Source organism: Heterodontus francisci, chromosome 32 (genome assembly GCF_036365525.1).
Source record: "Heterodontus francisci isolate sHetFra1 chromosome 32, sHetFra1.hap1, whole genome shotgun sequence".
Classification (NCBI taxonomy): Eukaryota; Metazoa; Chordata; class Chondrichthyes; order Heterodontiformes; family Heterodontidae; genus Heterodontus; species Heterodontus francisci.
The window spans coordinates 29,135,885-29,153,347 of NC_090402.1; the positions used below are offsets into that span (position 1 = coordinate 29,135,885).

A 17,463-nucleotide genomic window follows, 5' to 3' on the forward strand; every position below is an offset into this window, starting at 1 on the left:
AACAGAAATAAGTGACCACTGCCCTGTACTCAGTTAAATGAAATCAAGCTGCAGAGACTGGAAGAAAAGAGAAATACAGCCCAATATTGAGAAAAAAAATTCAAGGATGAACACCGAAGCTACAATGCAAACCACATTTTATTCTATTCGAAGTGTTAACGACATCATTCAATTAGCTAGATGTCATTTCTCATTATGGTACAAAGATATATCGATAGATTCAATTCTGCTAACCTATAAACAGATAAGAATCAGTTCCCAAAATTGCAAATGAAATAAATAGCCAAAGTAGACGTCCTTTTATTTTCAACTCATTTAAAATATTCGGTTGAGTTTAAATGCAACTCTTTAAACAAACTGATAGCTCAAAATACATTATAGCAATTATTTTCTGATGCATTACTTACTAGTAATACTTCAAATTAGACATCAAAAAACTTTTATTTTAAACATTTAACTTGCATCACTCAAAGCTGTCAAAGCATAAATCACCACCTATACTACCAATTCTTTTCAATTAGATTTTTCTACAATAGCTTGTTTTCTGGTCCACACCTGGAGCAGTCTATCTTTGTTGTTTAAACTGTCTGTTAGTCGCTCAATGACTAGTTCCTGGCTTTGCAGTTTCTGCTTGTTCTCAATCAACAGAGTTTGGTACTTGTGCTCCATTGCACGCTCCTTCTCAGTCAACTCAACACCCAGTTTCTGAATGTGATTTTGAATATCCTGCAGAAAGCAAAACAGACAGGAATTTTAGACTATTTGTTGCAATGTTTTGTACACACAGAAATTATTCCACATTAGCAACTGTCATGGCATTAAAAATTAATCCACACAATGTTAGTAGAAGGATTTTCTGCCTTTCTTTTACATGTTGCAAGGGCATTAAAATGTTAAAAAGAGGGAAAACGTTACATACTATCTGTATTGGGTTGGGGGAAATGGGAGAACGGTAGCATAATGAGAATATTACTGGATTAGTAATCCAGAGGTATGGACTAATGCTCAGGAGACAAGTTCAAATCCTACAACAGCAGCTGGGGGAATTTAAATTTAATTAATACATCTGGAAAAAAATGCGTGATCATTAATGATTGTGAAACTACCAGATTGTCGTAAAAACCCATCTGGTTCACGAATGTCCTTCGAGGAGGAAATCTGCCAGTCTGAGCTACACATGACTCCGGACCCACAGCAATTTGGTTGACTCTTAACTGCCCTCTGAAATGACCTAGCAAGCCACTCAGTTATACCAAATCTCTGCAAAAGGAAAGCACTGTATGCTGCTGGAGGACCATCAATTCAGCGAAAGATGCTCTTTCGTCTGCCCAAAACTTGCTGGTCTTCCAGCGCAAAGAGTTGTCCATGACCAAGTGTTGCAAACTGGCACATTCCAAGATCCAGGACTACATGCCGAGGGACGCAGTAAAGCTTGGGGCAGCTGCCGCAAAGGCTCAATGGGGAAAGACCACCATATAAGGTCCTCCCGCCATAGTGAACTGAGGGGCTGGACCCATGGGAAACACCTCGGGCTGTCTAGACCAAATATGGGTTTGCTGTAAAATGTACATGGCATGTAAAATGGAATGGAAGGGTTATGAAGCAACTCACTTCTGTATTGAAGAAAACCGATTTCCTTTGCAATTTCTGAAATGTCAACTTGGAACTGTTTTGAACTGTTTGTAATGATTTTTTTTATATACAGAGTTTTAGGAATAAAGTATATTTTTGGGGAAAAAAAGATGTACATACACCACAGACTGCAACGGTTCAAGAAGGGAGCTCACCATCACCACCTTCTCCAGGACAATTACGATAGGCAAAAAATGCTGGCCTTGCCAGTGATGCTCACATCCCAAGAACAAATAAAGAAGTTACCTCATTTTGGCAAATAAATATTTAGAATTTAAAATTATGAATCTAGACATTTTTCTTTGAGATTGTTGAACAAGTTTCCCATTCAGAAATAAAGGATACAATACCCTTAAGTACAGTGGAGAGGTGGCAAGAATTTTTTCTTCAAAATATATTCATAATCTTGGCAAAGAGAGAGTATAGAGGATGCAGAAAAGTCAAACTATTCATGTCGCTAGCTCACTCTCTTTAAATAAGTAAACATAGGTGATAGGATTCCAATTAAACGTTTGTTTCATGAATTGTATACATAGGTGAAAATACCCTCAGAACTTCGTTATTTTGAACTTGAACTTTTCAGAACAGAGTGGAATAACCTGAATTTTAAAAAAAATTTAAAGTTGCTCATTTAACTGAAGGAGAGTGGGATGAGATAGCAGAACTTTCTTTAAATCTTTTGAAATGGGAATTGTACCAAAGATTCGAAGGTGGCAAACTGTTCACGAATGGGGGGCAAAAAAGCAATAAATAAGAAAACTATAGGCTAGTTAGTCTAACCTCAACTGTTGGTATTTTTCTACAGTCTATAATGCAGGATGAAATTAATGAACACTTGCAAACACATGGGCTTCTCAGCATGAATTTGTGAAAGGCAAGTCATAATTTACTAATTTGTTGACTTTTTGTTTTAGGGAAATCAGCATATAAATAAAGGGAATGCTGTAAATTGAGTCTGGATTTTCAGTGGATGTTTGACAAAGGTGCCACACCGGAATATGATTTAGCACCCCATTATTAAAAGGATATGGGGCATGAAAAAAACTACAGTAAAGCAATCACTAATTTTAAAAACCTTAATTATAAAAACCTCTGAAGAAACTTGATTACCTCAAAAATAGTTCTCCATCTTCACACAATAGGAACTACACTTCAAAGTAATTCATTGTACATGAAGCACTTTGGGATGTTTGAGAAACCAAATAAGGAGAAATACAAGTTCAAGTTCTTTTGTTCTTACCACAAAAACATAACACAAGCAAACAATTTACTGAAAGGTAACTTTAGATAAAATTATAGAGTTACAGAATGTACACTAACATTAACAGTCTTGTCACCCTTTGCTTTTTGAAGCCGCAGCACTTCCATCTCTTCTTCTAGCTGACCTTTTGCTTCAGCTAGGTCATTCAGCTCCTGCTCTCGCCGGTTCAAAGCTCTTTGCAACTTCTGGATCTCCATTACTCTACCATTACGATCTGTACGCAACTCTGCAAGCTCGGTTTCTTTCGCAGTCATGAGACTTTGATATTCTTCTGCTCCCTGGATATTAAAAAAAACACTTTCAAAATTCGAATTTTATAGTGAGAAATCCATTTACCGAAACGCCAAATAGTAAGACAACTGCAGAAATAATTAACCACTTTTGCCCTTTACCTGAAATTTCTGCAGTTGTGCTTTATGTACAGAATCTCTTGCTTTTAACAGAGCATTATCTCGATCTTCAATTTCATGACAAAGCTCCTCTATCTGTTTGAAGATTTTAGAAAAAAAAAGAGTAAACAATGTGAAAATGCATTTATTTAACAGATTAGCTTCAAATCCCAGCTCTAAAGCAAGATATCTCTTACGCAATTACAAAAAAAACCTGATTGTGATGAAGAAACCTTTGGTATTCAACTGACTGAGCCCCATACCTCTTTATCCTTGGCCTTCAGAGCCAGAGTCAGTCCTTGAATGGTTTTATCTCGTTTCAGACTGTTCTGCTTCTCAGCAACCAGCTCATTCTCCTTTTCATCAGCATGTTCTTGCAGAATCTGAAAATTGGTGGGATGGTAAAATTAGGTCAGAGTTGCTGAAAACTGGAATTATATTATGACCCAACAGATTTCCTGTCAGTAATTAATGGCTTATAAATGCACTTGTTTGGTTAACCGTTTTTGACTTTCAAGAACGTCTTTCTAAATAATCTGTACATGTCCCTTACAATTAGAAATTAGGTGCACAGTAATTTAAAGTAACAAGTATATTTGTATAATTTAGGGCTTTAACAAAAAAGGGTTTGAATTTGTACCTTATTTGCACCATCTGCTTCCTTTAGCTTTTCTTGCAAAGCACGAATAGTAGTTTCAGCTACCTCAAGATCAGCCTTTAGCTGCTTGGCTCCCACTTCCAGCTGTCCAAGTTGTCTCTGTTTCTCAACCAGGTTCTGTAAGGGGTTACAAAAAGAAAATACAATGTCCTTGTAAGGTAATAATATATTAGAAATTATTAAACTCAATTATTCAAATGGCAGAGAAGATCCAACATCCTTCAGACGGCATTGTAATTATGAGAAAGTTAACCTTGTGTAATAGTAGATCTCCCTTGGTGTTGCTCATGTCGAGTAACATTACCTTGCTATTTGTTTTGCCATCTCCCATTGTGTGCTTGCAATTTCTCTGCATCTTTGCTTTGTGTCATGACATATACATGTTTTTCTCTTTGCTGCTACGAATTTGTTTTTGTGATAGCACTGTCTTATGAAGTCTGGAGTAATTTGTATGATTCTGACCTTGATGGGATGAAGCTGGTCAATGCTACTGATTTGAGTGTACCTTTTGGATTTTTTTTTTAAAGTTGATTTTTTTGTGCCAGTAAGGCACAGCAGATTTCCTTCCCTAAAGACATTAGTGAACCAGATGGGTTTTTACAACAATTGACATTAATTGAATTCAAATTTCACCATCTGCCATGGTGGGATTCGAACCCTTGTCGCCAGAGCATTAGCCTGGGCTCTGAATTACTAGTCCGGTGACACTACCACTACACCATTGCCTTCCCATTATGAAAGTAGAGGAGAAAGACAGACATACAAAAAAGTTAAATAGAAAAAGTATAGTGATTAGACAATAGGTACAGGAAGAAAGCTGAAGGAGAGAAGAGTATGGCGGGGGTGAGAATTTGAAGAGTGTGCAAAAATGTGGGCAGCTGAGAGGGGCAAAGAAGGCTGGGAATAAGAACAGAAGAGGCAGTGGAGTCACTTTTGGGGGGGAAGAGAAGGTCATGTACAGGGCATAGGAGGCTGTAACACCCGAAAACAATGGGAGAGCCTTCTGGATACAAGAGAAGGCTGCAAAATGGGTAAATGAGATTATCAAGGGCACAGGCAGCTTGAGGCTAGAAACTGAAGGTCGGTCTGAGGAACTGAGCTTGAGGTGAAGGAGGCCAAGAGGGTGGGGGAGTTGGGAGACAAAAGGAGAGGAACTACAGAGCCACCACTGGTCAGAAGCCCAACACTAAACCCCCGACAGGTAAGAGCTTACATTGCAAATTCCCATTATGTATTTACATAAGCATTTTAAATTTCTAAATGTCGACAATAAGAATGCTAAAACATGAGTTGATAAAAAAAACACACACATACATGTAAAAGGAGTAATAATTAAATTTTAGACACAATAAAAAAATGAGTAATTCATTTTAGATACAACAACACTTGGAGAGACAGACAAGACAGACTTAACTACTGGCATCAACTACCTCAGCTCCTAGCTCCTCCCACACCTCTTGTACAGATTTTGCACCATTAAGGTTATGGGGTTCTTGCAAGGCCATTGCAATGCTGCATCCTGATGCTGGTCTCCTTGTAGAAAATTTCACACGTTTTGGTATCTTGCTTTTCGACAAGAAAGGCACTGGTTTGTATTCAATATCCTTAATTTCTTGAACTGCATTTGCAATACATTGTCTCATTAAGGGAGAATTTTCAGTTAGCATCCTACAATCAAACATGGATTTCAGCTGAATCTTTTCAGATTCTTCATCAGTTATCCAATCAATCCCGGTTGAATTTAATGTCATCATTGATTTAGTTTCCAGATTGTCTGTACAAACTGGCTGCCTTGAATGGGCATGACTGGCCTGCTTTGCCGCAGTGGTAGGACTTCTCTGTACTAAATCAAAGCACATACTCTGTGATTGGCTGCTTGACAGAGATGGATGTACATTTCCTGTTAATCCACTCCGCATGGTCAATCTAGGGATAGAACAGACTAAGTCACAGAATAAGTCTGCTACTCGCTTTGAATCGGAACAGAGGCACGTCCTCATCCTGTGCCCAGCAGTGAACATACGCCAGCAGCTGGAGCAGCCCAAGCTTTCCTTACTGCTCCTTCCTGGTGTCCAGAATTCTGATAAAACAGATTCATCTTGTAGAAGCATGCTGTATTGTAAAGAAGGTCGATTTGCATCCTCAGTGGAGATGTGTTTTTTATATTGGGAAATTTTAGATTTTCCATTATACCGGAAGTATAAGTGCACAATACATTGAATTAACTGTTCTTTCTCTGCCGTCAACATCTGCAGCCTCTCACTGGCAACAGTCTTAACACGAGAAATAATAATGTCATATTTTAATACCTTTTCCAACATAAAGGCACATTTACTGCACAAAAACTCTCCTTGGCCATCACGGCTAATGGTATAACCCAATACAGAGGAAAGAACAATCTGCAATCTTCGTTTGCCAGAGGTTTGGAAAATCCAGCGACGCTGATTCCCTTGGAGTTCACTGGCACACACTCGACAAAGGCCCTTCATTTTTGAAAAATTAAGCTCCACGCTTCTTAAAAAGCACAACTGCTCACCATGCCGTCCTTGAATTGTAAATTACAGATTAAGTTACCAACTTCAAATAGCACAAAGCTCTTTCTTCACATTTTCTGATTCTGTTTCTTCACATAAATTTCAAAAAACAAAAAAAGGGCCCGGTTGCAGCTGTATGAAGAGTTGCTATGGTGATCAACTGCACTTTTTCAGTGATGAAGGAGGATCGTCATCAGTCTTTCATAAGCTTTTTAAGCACATACCTCTTAACTACCAATTCTTATTGTTACTCATTACTGATTTGAACATATCAAGTTTGAACTGATGTTTTGTTACCATTCTGTGAAGAAACAAATCCTCATTTCAATAATAATCCCAATATGAAAAGGCAAGACACAGGAAACATGACCTTCAATCAAGTAGCATTGCAGGCTGCTGTCGTTTGTCTTCTCCCAATGAGGTGAGATTTCTTTTGTCCAACGCAGATCACTACAACCTGTAGCTGAATTGTTCAATTACTGCTGTTCGGCGAAAACTCCCATCAGCTCACTACTTCAAGAAGTAAATTGAAGTGATAAACGTGGTCACCAGAACAGTACATTTAATTAAGTACTCTTGTTGCTTCAGTGTGATCCATTACAGATCAAATTCAAATTCCAGTCTTCCAGTAAACTCCTAGTTCTCTTTTTGTTCAGTGCACAATGACAAGTATTTTAGGAAGTGCAAGTTAAGCAGTTTGATAGCTGTTGATTTGTGTTACCAAGCTTGCATGGAGCTTTTTAAAAAAAAATTGTCTGCCACAGGAATTCAAAATGATGACTTCTGTAAAACCAGGCTGTCTTCCTACTTTAGCCTACAAGTGGTAGCACGCTACCTTAGAAAAACCACCAGTTTCCTGTTGGTAGAGTCGTCAGTGAACAACTTGCATCACACATGTGACAAACAAGACTACACTGAATTCATTTTCTTCGTCAATATATTGCCAATTTTTAAAAAACATTAAATTCCAACATTCTAGGTAGCCATTAACACACACAATACAGAGTAATTTTCATCCCAGATTCAGGATCATCATTAACATTTCCTCATTCTCAAACTGAGCCTCTGCATGCAGCTAGTGGGCATCGATCGGTCTAAAATCTTTTCCAATCTAAATTTCCATTTGTTTTTCTTTCTATTCTGCAGTACTGCTTTCTGTTCTGCAGTCTTTAAAAAAAAGTGACTGGCTGGCTGTTTTTTTGAAGTGGAGACATCATGATGACTTAATTCCTGGTTTAGCAACTTCCTTTACAAGAACGCCCACAGCCTGCAAGATTGGAAAGTTTACTTTGGCCGTTTCATCACAAATACAAATGTCTGCACCAGATCTCCAACTGTGTTCCTGAACAGGATTTCACACAAGAGCCGTCGGACTAACAATCCTGTGCAGTTACAAATGCTCTCCTCCAATCACACTGTCCATCTGCTTAATGGTAAATCAATTTCACAAGCAGTTTTTGGTGTGCACCTAATGCAAATCATTTCCGAGAAACTGAATAAGTCATTCCAAGCTATAAATTTAATTCTGAATTCCACTTGACATTTACTTCTTAGATGTGCTCCTTTACTCAGATAGAATTCAACCCTGAAAAACGCTTTATTTTAAAAAGGCAGTTTTTCAGGACTCCCCTGTGAACCAAGGTTACCTGGTACAGTCTTGCAATAAACAGGATGAGTGCACCGACAATGCAAAGTGACAGGGCAATAAAAGTAGTTGTAAAGTTTTGATCTCCCTGTATTCACAGCTAGACTGTCTAGTTATGTAGATTAGATTGAAATAACCCACTGGTTTCTGCATAATGACAAATTTTAAATAAATTTAAAATAATTCATGACTATACTAACACTAAAAACCAAAAAGGAAATGAAGTTTAAATGCACAGATAATACTCTCTAGAATGCCAACTTAGAAACCAAAAAGAAATTGTACATGTTTTCAAGAGATAATTACTAATAGAGGATCTATAAACATGTATTGCATCAGTGGCACATCATTCCTCAGACAGAAGTTTACTCAAGGCTTATGGACCCTGGTGCCAAAACTAAAATTGAATATATGTAATTTATTTTGAATAAAGTTCATTAGATTTGCACAGGGCACACTGGGTGAAAATAATTAAGTGTAAATCTGGTGGGGTTTTTTTTTAATGCTTTGTCCCAGCTTTGATTATTCCTGCACATACAAAATAATCATGTTCCCTAAAGTAAGTAGGGAATTTCAAAAATCAACCTTAGACCATAAAAAGTAGAATAGGCAGGGGGTGGGAGAAACTAAAGAAGATAGACCCATTCCTCCAGAATAAGTTTATGTACTTTGACACCTCTCTAAGAGTAGCTATTTTTTCTTCTGTGAAATTGGTGATTTATTTGACTATGATAGGCATCATCACCCTCTATAAAAACCAAAGGTGACCGCGGTGACTGCAACAACTACCGTGGAATCTCCCTGCTCAGCATAGTGGGGAAAGTCTTTGCTCGAGTCGCTCTGAACAGGCTCCAGAAGCTGGCCGAGCGCGTCTACCCTGAGGCACAGTGTGGCTTTCGTGCAGAGAGATCGACCATTGACATGCTGTTCTCCCTTCGTCAGATACAGGAGAAATGCCGTGAACAACAGATGCCCCTCCACATTGCTTTCATTGATCTCACCAAAGTGCTCATCAGAGAACTCCTCTTTGCTGACGATGCTGCTTTAACATCTCACACTGAAGAGTGTGAGATGAGCCTGCAGAGTCTCATCGACAGGTTTGCGTCTGCCTGCAATGAATTTGGCCTAACCATCAGCCTCAAGAAAACGAACATCATGGGGCAGGACGTCAGAAATGCTCCATCCATCAATATTGGCGACCACGCTCTGGAAGTGGTTCAAGAGTTCACCTACCTAGGCTCAACTATCACCAGTAACCTGTCTCTAGATGCAGAAATCAACAAGCGCATGGGTAAGGCTTCCACCGCTATGTCCAGACTGGCCAAGAGAGTGTGGGAAAATGGCACACTGACACGGAACACAAAAGTCCGAGTGTATCAGGCCTGTGTCCTCAGTACCTTGCTCTACGGCAGCGAGGCCTGGACAACGTATGCCAGCCAAGAGCGACGTCTCAATTCATTCCATCTTCGCTGCCTTCGGAGAATACTTGGCATCAGGTGGCAGGACTATATCTCCAACACAGAAGTCCTTGAAGCGGCCAACACCCCCAGCTTATACACACTACTGAGTCAGCGGCGCTTGAGATGGCTTGGCCATGTGAGCTGCATGGAAGATGGCAGGATCCCCAAAGACACATTGTACAGCGAGCTCGCCACTGGTATCAGACCCACCGGCCGTCCATGTCTCCGCTATAAAGACGTCTGCAAACGCGACATGAAATCGTGTGACATTGATCACAAGTCGTGGGAGTCAGTTGCCAGCATTCGCCAGAGCTGGCGGGCAGCCATAAAGACAGGGCTAAATTGTGGCGAGTCGAAGAGACTTAGTAGTTGGCAGGAAAAAAGACAGAGGCGCAAGGGGAGAGCCAACTGTGCAACAGCCCCGACAAACAAATTTCTCTGCAGCACCTGTGGAAGAGCCTGTCACTCCAGAATTGGCCTTTATAGCCACTCCAGGCGCTGCTTCACAAACCACTGACCACCTCCAGGCGCATATCCATTGTCTCTCGAGATAAGGAGGCCCAAAGAAGAGAAGAAGATAGGCATTGTAGTGAGCTGGATCCTATTCTCAATGGACATCTATGTGTATGTATTCCCAGTAGGAATCCTGAATAGCAAATAGACACATGCGCTCTGGCAGAGTCGTCTTTCTTTGACTCCCCATACCGTCCCAGATAGACCTCAACGAAGGTCAGCTAGCTCACCTGGGTCTGAATAGTCTGATACTGTACTGTGAGATACATTTACCTACCAGGCTACTGGGGGTAGAACAAAATCAATCAGTTTTTAAATAAACAATACTTTAATAGTCAGATAGTAAATCACACAGAAATGTAAAACTGTGTGCAGGAAAAACAAACACAATTAACACTCACAGAAACTCATACAATACAGCTGCAAGGCATCAGCCTTTCAAGATAAGGAGTGTGAATAGCAGTTAAACAAAGAAGATATTCTGTCTCAACAGTATAACCATGTCTAATGTCAAAACCTGAAAACACAGTTTAATGCTTGGCTTATGGAGAAACTGAATGCAACTGTAATCCAGAAACAGCAATGCATAACTTGATGCCAGGAAAGTTATCAAGTGTGTTGTATGCTAAAAGTAGATGCAGTATTGGAGAAAGTTAAAAACCTTGCCATGTCTGGCAACAATTTTTGATACTGCCAATTCAACAAAGGAAATCCCTCCTGAATATTGTTAGTCTTTAAATGATCCTGGGTTTTAGGCAATTTATTTCTGTAGTTTTTGTGGGACAGAGAATATTTTCAATTTCCAAGTTTGTACACACTAATTTAACTCCTGCAATAAAATGTTCAAAACAGCTGTCGTGGTTTCTCAATTTCCTACACAAAAATATACAATGTAAAGGCAGCAGAAATGTTCAGCTCATTCCAAGAAATAAAACTTCAAAAGCAAGGAAAAGTTTCACAGCTGTAATAATTTCTATTCAAATATCATAGATCACTCATGGACAACCAGTTAGTGTCAGATACCGAACAAAGATCATTGAAATGCAAGGGCCCCAGAGATTCCAATACCTAGCAATGTTGTTGCTAAATGAAATGTACAAGCCAGATTTCACTCAATTTTATTTATTTGACCCAGTTCCTGAAAATTTCCCATTCTGAACAAGCATTAGTTGAATGTCAAATGCCATTTGCTAGACAATTATGACTGATCAGACATAAAAGTGGAGAAATACAACTGAGAAGGAAGCAAAACCCAGAGCAGAGACATCAATTAAGATGCAGGAATAAAGCAATTTCAGTTCCAGTCAGCATTGAGTCACAAGACCTACCAGAGACATGTAAAAGTATGAATAACCTGAGTGATGGCATGTTCAATTGCATACTAAAAATTTAATTTTCTTTTTATTTGACAAAATATACATAAAAGGACAATTTACCTGCATTTCCTTTTCAAAACGGTTTCTCTCATTTCCAAGTTCACCTCGAAGGGCCTGTTTAAGGAGGGAAAATGAGGGGGATAGAAGTTATTTATAATGCGGGTAAAAATGAAACTTCTAATATATTTTATGAAAATTCATCTGCTATAATTCTTTTAACTGCTCCTACAAAGCAAAGTTAGTTATCCACCAGTGTGGTGACCCAATTGATATTACAGAATTCTGGATGAGCACAGTTCCAACATCACTCAAAGCAGCCTGCCTGATCGGCACTCCATCCATCACCTTCAACATTCACTACCCCCACCACCAGCATTCCATGGCAGCAGTGCATACCATCTACAAGATGCACTGCAGCAACTCACCAGCCTCCTACTGAAATCCTAAAGGTGGCTTGGGCCCTCCTGACCTACAGATAGATAGATTTCTATTATCAATGAGTGCAGATATTGCTTCTGGTTTGTATATTAATCTCAATGGAGCTTCCTCTATTTGATAGAAATGTTTATTCTTTCTTGATTATATACAACTCTATCAGTTTATTATTCAAAATTTAAAATTTACCAAATGATCTTTCCAAATCAAACAAACAAAGCACTTTGTTCATTTATCAGTTTATTTTTTATATTAACAAATGAATGTTTTTCACCAAGTTTACAAAAATACCATATTATTACAGAATGATCAACAGTATGAGTAATGATAAAACTATCACAATTGCAACTCTAACTTTTTTTTTTTAATTCTTTCATGGGATGTGAGCTTCGCTGGCAAGACCAGCACTTGTTGCCCATTCTTAATTGCCCTCGAGAAGGTGGGGTGAGCTGCCTTCTTGAACCGCTGCAGTCCATCTGGTGTAGGTAAACGCACGGTGCTGTTAGGAAGGGAGTTACAGGTTTTTGACCCAGTCAGCCACAGTGAAGGCACAGCAATATACTTCCAAGTCAAGATGGTGCGTGGCTTGGACTGGAACTTGCAGGTGGTGCCATTCCAATGTGTCTGCTGCCCTTCTAGGTGGTAGAGGTCATGTATTTGGAAGAAGCTGATGAAGGAGCCTTGGCGAGTTGCTGCAGTGCATCTTGTAGATGGTACACACTGCTGCCGCTGTACACCGGTGGCGGAGGGAACAAATATTTAAGGTGGTAGATGGAGTGCTGATCAAGCAGGCTGCTTTGACCTGGATGGTGTTGAGTGATGTTGGAGCTGCACTCATCCAGGCAACTGGTATTCAGTCACATTCCTGACTTGTGTCTTGCAGATGGCAGACAGGCTTTGAGGAGTCATGAGGTGAGTTACTTGCTACAGAACTCCCAGCCTCTAACCAACTCTGATAGCCACAGTATTTATATGGCTGGTCCAGTTAAGTTTCTGGTCAATGGTAACTTCCAGAATGTTGACGGTGGGGGATTCAGTGATGATAGTGCCATTGAATGTCAAAGGGAGACGGTTAGATTCTCTATTGCTGGAGATGGCCATTGCCTGGCACTTGTGTGGTGCGAATGTTACTTGCCACTTATCAGCCCCTCTAGTGACAGCTCCAGCAGGCAATATTTGGTTGGAGTGCAGTACCGTGAGATCCGATTATATACTGTACTGTTACATAATGCGTTATAAGAACATATTCCTAAAAGTACTAATGTGTATTTTAAAACCTAACTTTGAGTGTGTCATCACGAAAGACAGTAACATTCTAATACTGGATTTTTAAAGACTATTTTAAAGTAGTCTCCCTTCTTTAGAGATTCCCTGCCACTATGTTCTACACTATTGCTCAATTCAGACAGCAGCATCAAGTCTCTTGACCTTCATGCAACAGCAGATTTCCAAGTGATGTACCAGCATGTTCTAGGGAGTTTCATCTTCCAGTTTTTCTCCCTCTCATTTAAGAGATATCTGGCAACAGCTCAGTGCATCCTCCAGATAGTATGAGCTGGTGTCAGAAACATGATTAGTGGTGAAAGACGCAAGTACCAATTTAAGTCCCTGGCAATACACCCAATATCTACGAGGAAGTAAAACCAAGCCTGCTTATTTTATCTTGCAAACCAAAAAAATGTTGACTATATGAATTTGATACAAGCATTGTAATCTGTTAAAATATCAGGTCCCAAGAAGAGTGCTCTTTCAGGATGTCAGGAAGACCAGTGAACTTTGTGAAATCAGCCCTAAAGTGATTCTTCCTTCCATCCAAAAACAGCGACAAATTTCCACTCTTTGCATATTCAGACTTTATTTAGGAGTCAAACAAAAAGATACTGCTTTTGTAATTGCCAGTCTTCTATCCTGCGGTCTATTAAAGCAAATTCATGGAATATTATGGGCTGGTGAGCACAGAAACAGAAAATCATGACATAATGGCCAAGTTGAAACAAAATATTTTTGAATAAAAACTTCAAGTAAATGGCACATTGGAATTTTCTATTGAAATTAGTATGAACAAAGAATTAAGACGTCACCTACTTCAGATTCACCAGCTTTCTTCAGAAGAGCCTCAGTAAGTTCCTGGATCTTTTCTGAAGGATCCACATTGCTGTCCTGCATCTTTGTCTTTTCATTTTGAAGCTGATCAATAAGAACATCTTTGCTCTTTATGGTCTCATTTAGCCGCTCAATTAGCCTAAAAATTATTAGCACAACTTTACATGGTATTCTGCAAAGTGAAACCCACACATTACATGAAAAGTGTGAGGGAAAATTGCCAGATACTCTAACTCCTGAATTTATTGAATATTGTGCTATTGATTAGCTTCCAATACTGGGAATTGTGCTTTGAACAGAATATCACAATTACTTTCTCTTATGTCATATTAACTATTCCTTGTGAAACACTGACACTTAGGCTCCTTTACAAGAGCTGTAAATTCAGATGCAAGTGTGCATTTTCTTAGCAAAACTGGCAATGCATTTATCAGAATTCAAATATTGCAACAATTAAACTATCAGGACATAATGAAACATGAGTCGAGTCATTCTGGCAAACGAGGCCGCCATTTGGCCCATCAAATCCATGCTGGATAACTGCAACATGACTTCTTTACTCTTGCACTTCAATCCCTTTGTGATAAATGTTAACATACCATTTGCTTTCCTAATTCCTTGCTGTTTTTGCTGTATCTATGTTAACCTTTAGAACTCTTTATATAGTGTAATCTGAGCCCACTCTTCTGTAGTGCAATCTGTTCCCTCTCCTTTACTGTGTAATGTAACCCCAAGCCTTTAGTATAAATGGCCCCTCCCCTTGATAGTGTAATTTGACCTCTCTCTTTTGTAGTGTAAACTGACCCATCCTCTCTATAATGCAGAAACTTCCTGCCTTTCATAGTGTAATCTAACCCATTCCTTTTTAAAGGATGTTTTGACACTGGAAAACCAAAATCTGAAACAACTGACTGTTCAGTCTCTGTGCGGTTCTTGCTTTGTTCTGGGGGCAAAGGCAATCCCACACGGTTCTGGTTGTTTATTGCCAGCATCTGCTTCTCCAAGTTCATACTCCGAATCTTCTCCTGCTCTGCAATGGCAGCCATCTTTTCCAATTCTGCCTGGGTGGTTTTAACATCCTAGTTACAGAAAGGGGAAAAAATGGTTTTATTCCAGTAAATTTTATTTTCAAATACACATTTTCTCTTTCCCCCACCTAGCAAAAAAAAAAATGCATTTTCACATATTACAGTGCATAAAAGAAAATGGCAATTCTGTTGCCCAATGGGGATGAAAGTCCAGCAAAATGATTTTCAAAAACAGTTTTGTTTAAAAAGGAAATGATGGGCTCCTGAATTTTCATGGGGTTTATCCTGATCTCCCTTGTAACTATTGCGGAAGAAAAGCAGAATCCCCACATAAACAGGTACGTAGCCATTTACAGACATTTCACAAGCCTCAGACTGAACTTACGGCAGGACATCAGAACAAGTCCCACGGAAATTCAGGACTGTGGACTTGTGTTCAATGAGTTGGAAAATTGTCCTTTCACTTCTGGCTGCGGGGTTAAAACAAGGCCCAGAACAACATAAGTTTTCTCGATCTTGTAAAGCGAAATGAACAAGCAGTTTGAGCCCAGTTCTTGAATGCAGGTACACAGCACTACTTATTCTGTAGTGAGGTGACAATCTCATGCAAAGGACACAAGAATTGCTGATTTGGAAAATGGAAACTTCCCACTGGAAGACAGGGATGTCTGTTCAGAAGCTGTCATTAAGCCACATAGCTGCAAAGTTAGGTGTGGCCAATCTGGTTGTTTGGACCTTTGGAGGGGCATGCAAAGCCTATCAGTGCAGTGATTACAGATGGGGTCAGGTAAGGGAATGTTGTTATGCTTCAGACATGGCAAGACTGGGTGATCTGGAGTAGAGAAAGATACACCAGGACTAACAGGAAGTAAGTACATTGAGGTTATGACCAGCAATGGCAAAAAGATAGTAGATTTCCTCAATTTATTCGGTAAGGAGCAGCAGTCAGTTAATAATAAATAACTAACAGTTAACAATAGAGTGTCATGGGAGAGAGTCTTCTTTTCACCCACTCACTCCAATGCTTGCCAGTAATGCTGGGGCTTAGGGCCTGATTCAAGTCATATTCTGTTAGTTTATCTCTGACTTGACAGTAGTGGAAAAATAAAATTGCATTGAATTTCCAGTTATTGATTGAATAGGTGGGGTTATACGATTGGGTTTTAAATCATCTGCATAATAAACAGACTTAATGACTGTGTATATTAGAGGTAGTTTTGCTCATTCAAAAATATAACTAAATATCACAAGCATTGTTGGATTCTTTCATACTCATGAAAGTACTTGTTGAATGCTCAACACTGATGCAGTATCTCAAGAGCATCCCGAATTCCCTGCTACCCTAAATTAATCAGGCCCTAAACAACAGTACATTGAAATCCAAACAGAATATCTGAAGTATTCTACAACACCAGTGTATTCAACAGTCCACATTAAGGAAGACTTTAAAAAAAAAACTTCCTTCACTCTGTTGGAAGGACATAAAAGCTCCTTATTCACTTCCCTCCTCTAGTTTCCAACCTCTCTCAATGCAGCACCCCTTCAGTATAACACTGGAGATAAATGTGACCATACGATTGATTGTTAAGTGAAACAAACTAAGTAAAACAGAAATAATAAATATATGCATAATCAAATAACTTTTTATGCAGAGATCCATGGAACATTTTTTAAAAAAAGCATAGGAAGGGGCCTCAGAAACAAAAAGGTTGAGAACTCCTGATCTGAGCTATACCAAGGATGACAGTGCTTATTGCTGACACTGCAGAAATGGGAAATTATTTCATTACCTTATGCCAACATTCTTCCTTAATATGAGCACAAAAAATTCAAAAAGAAAATTATAATGCACCAGCAATAAGGTTAACAACTTGCAGTTATATAGTGCCTTTAACGTAGTAAAACGTCCCTAGGCACGTAACAGAAGCATAACCAGACAAAAACTTACAGCAAGTACGTGACCAAAGCTTGGTCAAAGAGGCAAGCTTTAGTGAGTTTCTTGAAGGGGTAGGGGTGGGGGAGAAAGAGGGAGAGTGAAAAAACATGGCCAAAGATGGAGTGATTAAAATCCAGGAAATGCACAAGAGGATTGAGAAGATCTCAGAGGAGGGGTAAGGCCATGGAGGGATCTGAAAACAAAAGGTGAGTGTTTAAAAATCAAGGCATTATCGGACTGGGAGTCAATGCAGGTCAGCAAGCAAAGAGGTGATGGGTGAACTAGACTTGGAGAGAATTAGGATATGGGCAGCAGATTTTTGAATGACCTCAAGTTTATGGAGGGTGCAAGATATGAGACTGACCAGGAGTTTGTAGGAGTAGTCAAGTCCAGGAGGCAACAAAGACATGGATGGGTGTTTCAGCAGATGAGCTGAGGAAGGGGTGGAGTCGGGCAATGTTAATCGAGATGGAATTAGGTGGTCTTAGTGACG

General features: G+C 39.4%; 1 protein-coding gene across 5 annotated transcripts in view; it reads right to left on the reverse strand.

The window, feature by feature from the left end:
• Positions 1 to 17,463, reverse strand: part of cdk5rap2 (CDK5 regulatory subunit associated protein 2) — a 126,165-nt gene that overhangs the window by 71,441 nt on the left and 37,261 nt on the right. For 4 of the 5 annotated variants that reach the window (XM_068012577.1, XM_068012578.1, XM_068012576.1 and 1 more), the window contains exons 1-6: positions 5,371 to 7,883; positions 3,923 to 4,057; positions 3,546 to 3,665; positions 3,286 to 3,378; positions 2,953 to 3,171; positions 556 to 726 (exon numbers count right to left, since the gene is read on the reverse strand). In XM_068012577.1, coding sequence (XP_067868678.1) covers positions 556 to 726; positions 2,953 to 3,171; positions 3,286 to 3,378; positions 3,546 to 3,665; positions 3,923 to 4,057; positions 5,371 to 6,429 — 1,797 coding nt within the window. In that variant the 5' untranslated portion in view covers positions 6,430 to 7,883. Of the gene's footprint in view, positions 1 to 555; positions 727 to 2,952; positions 3,172 to 3,285; positions 3,379 to 3,545; positions 3,666 to 3,922; positions 4,058 to 5,370; positions 7,884 to 11,528; positions 11,583 to 13,988; positions 14,146 to 14,918; positions 15,086 to 17,463 lie in introns of those variants that run through there. The other variant, XM_068012579.1, reaches the window with a different exon arrangement.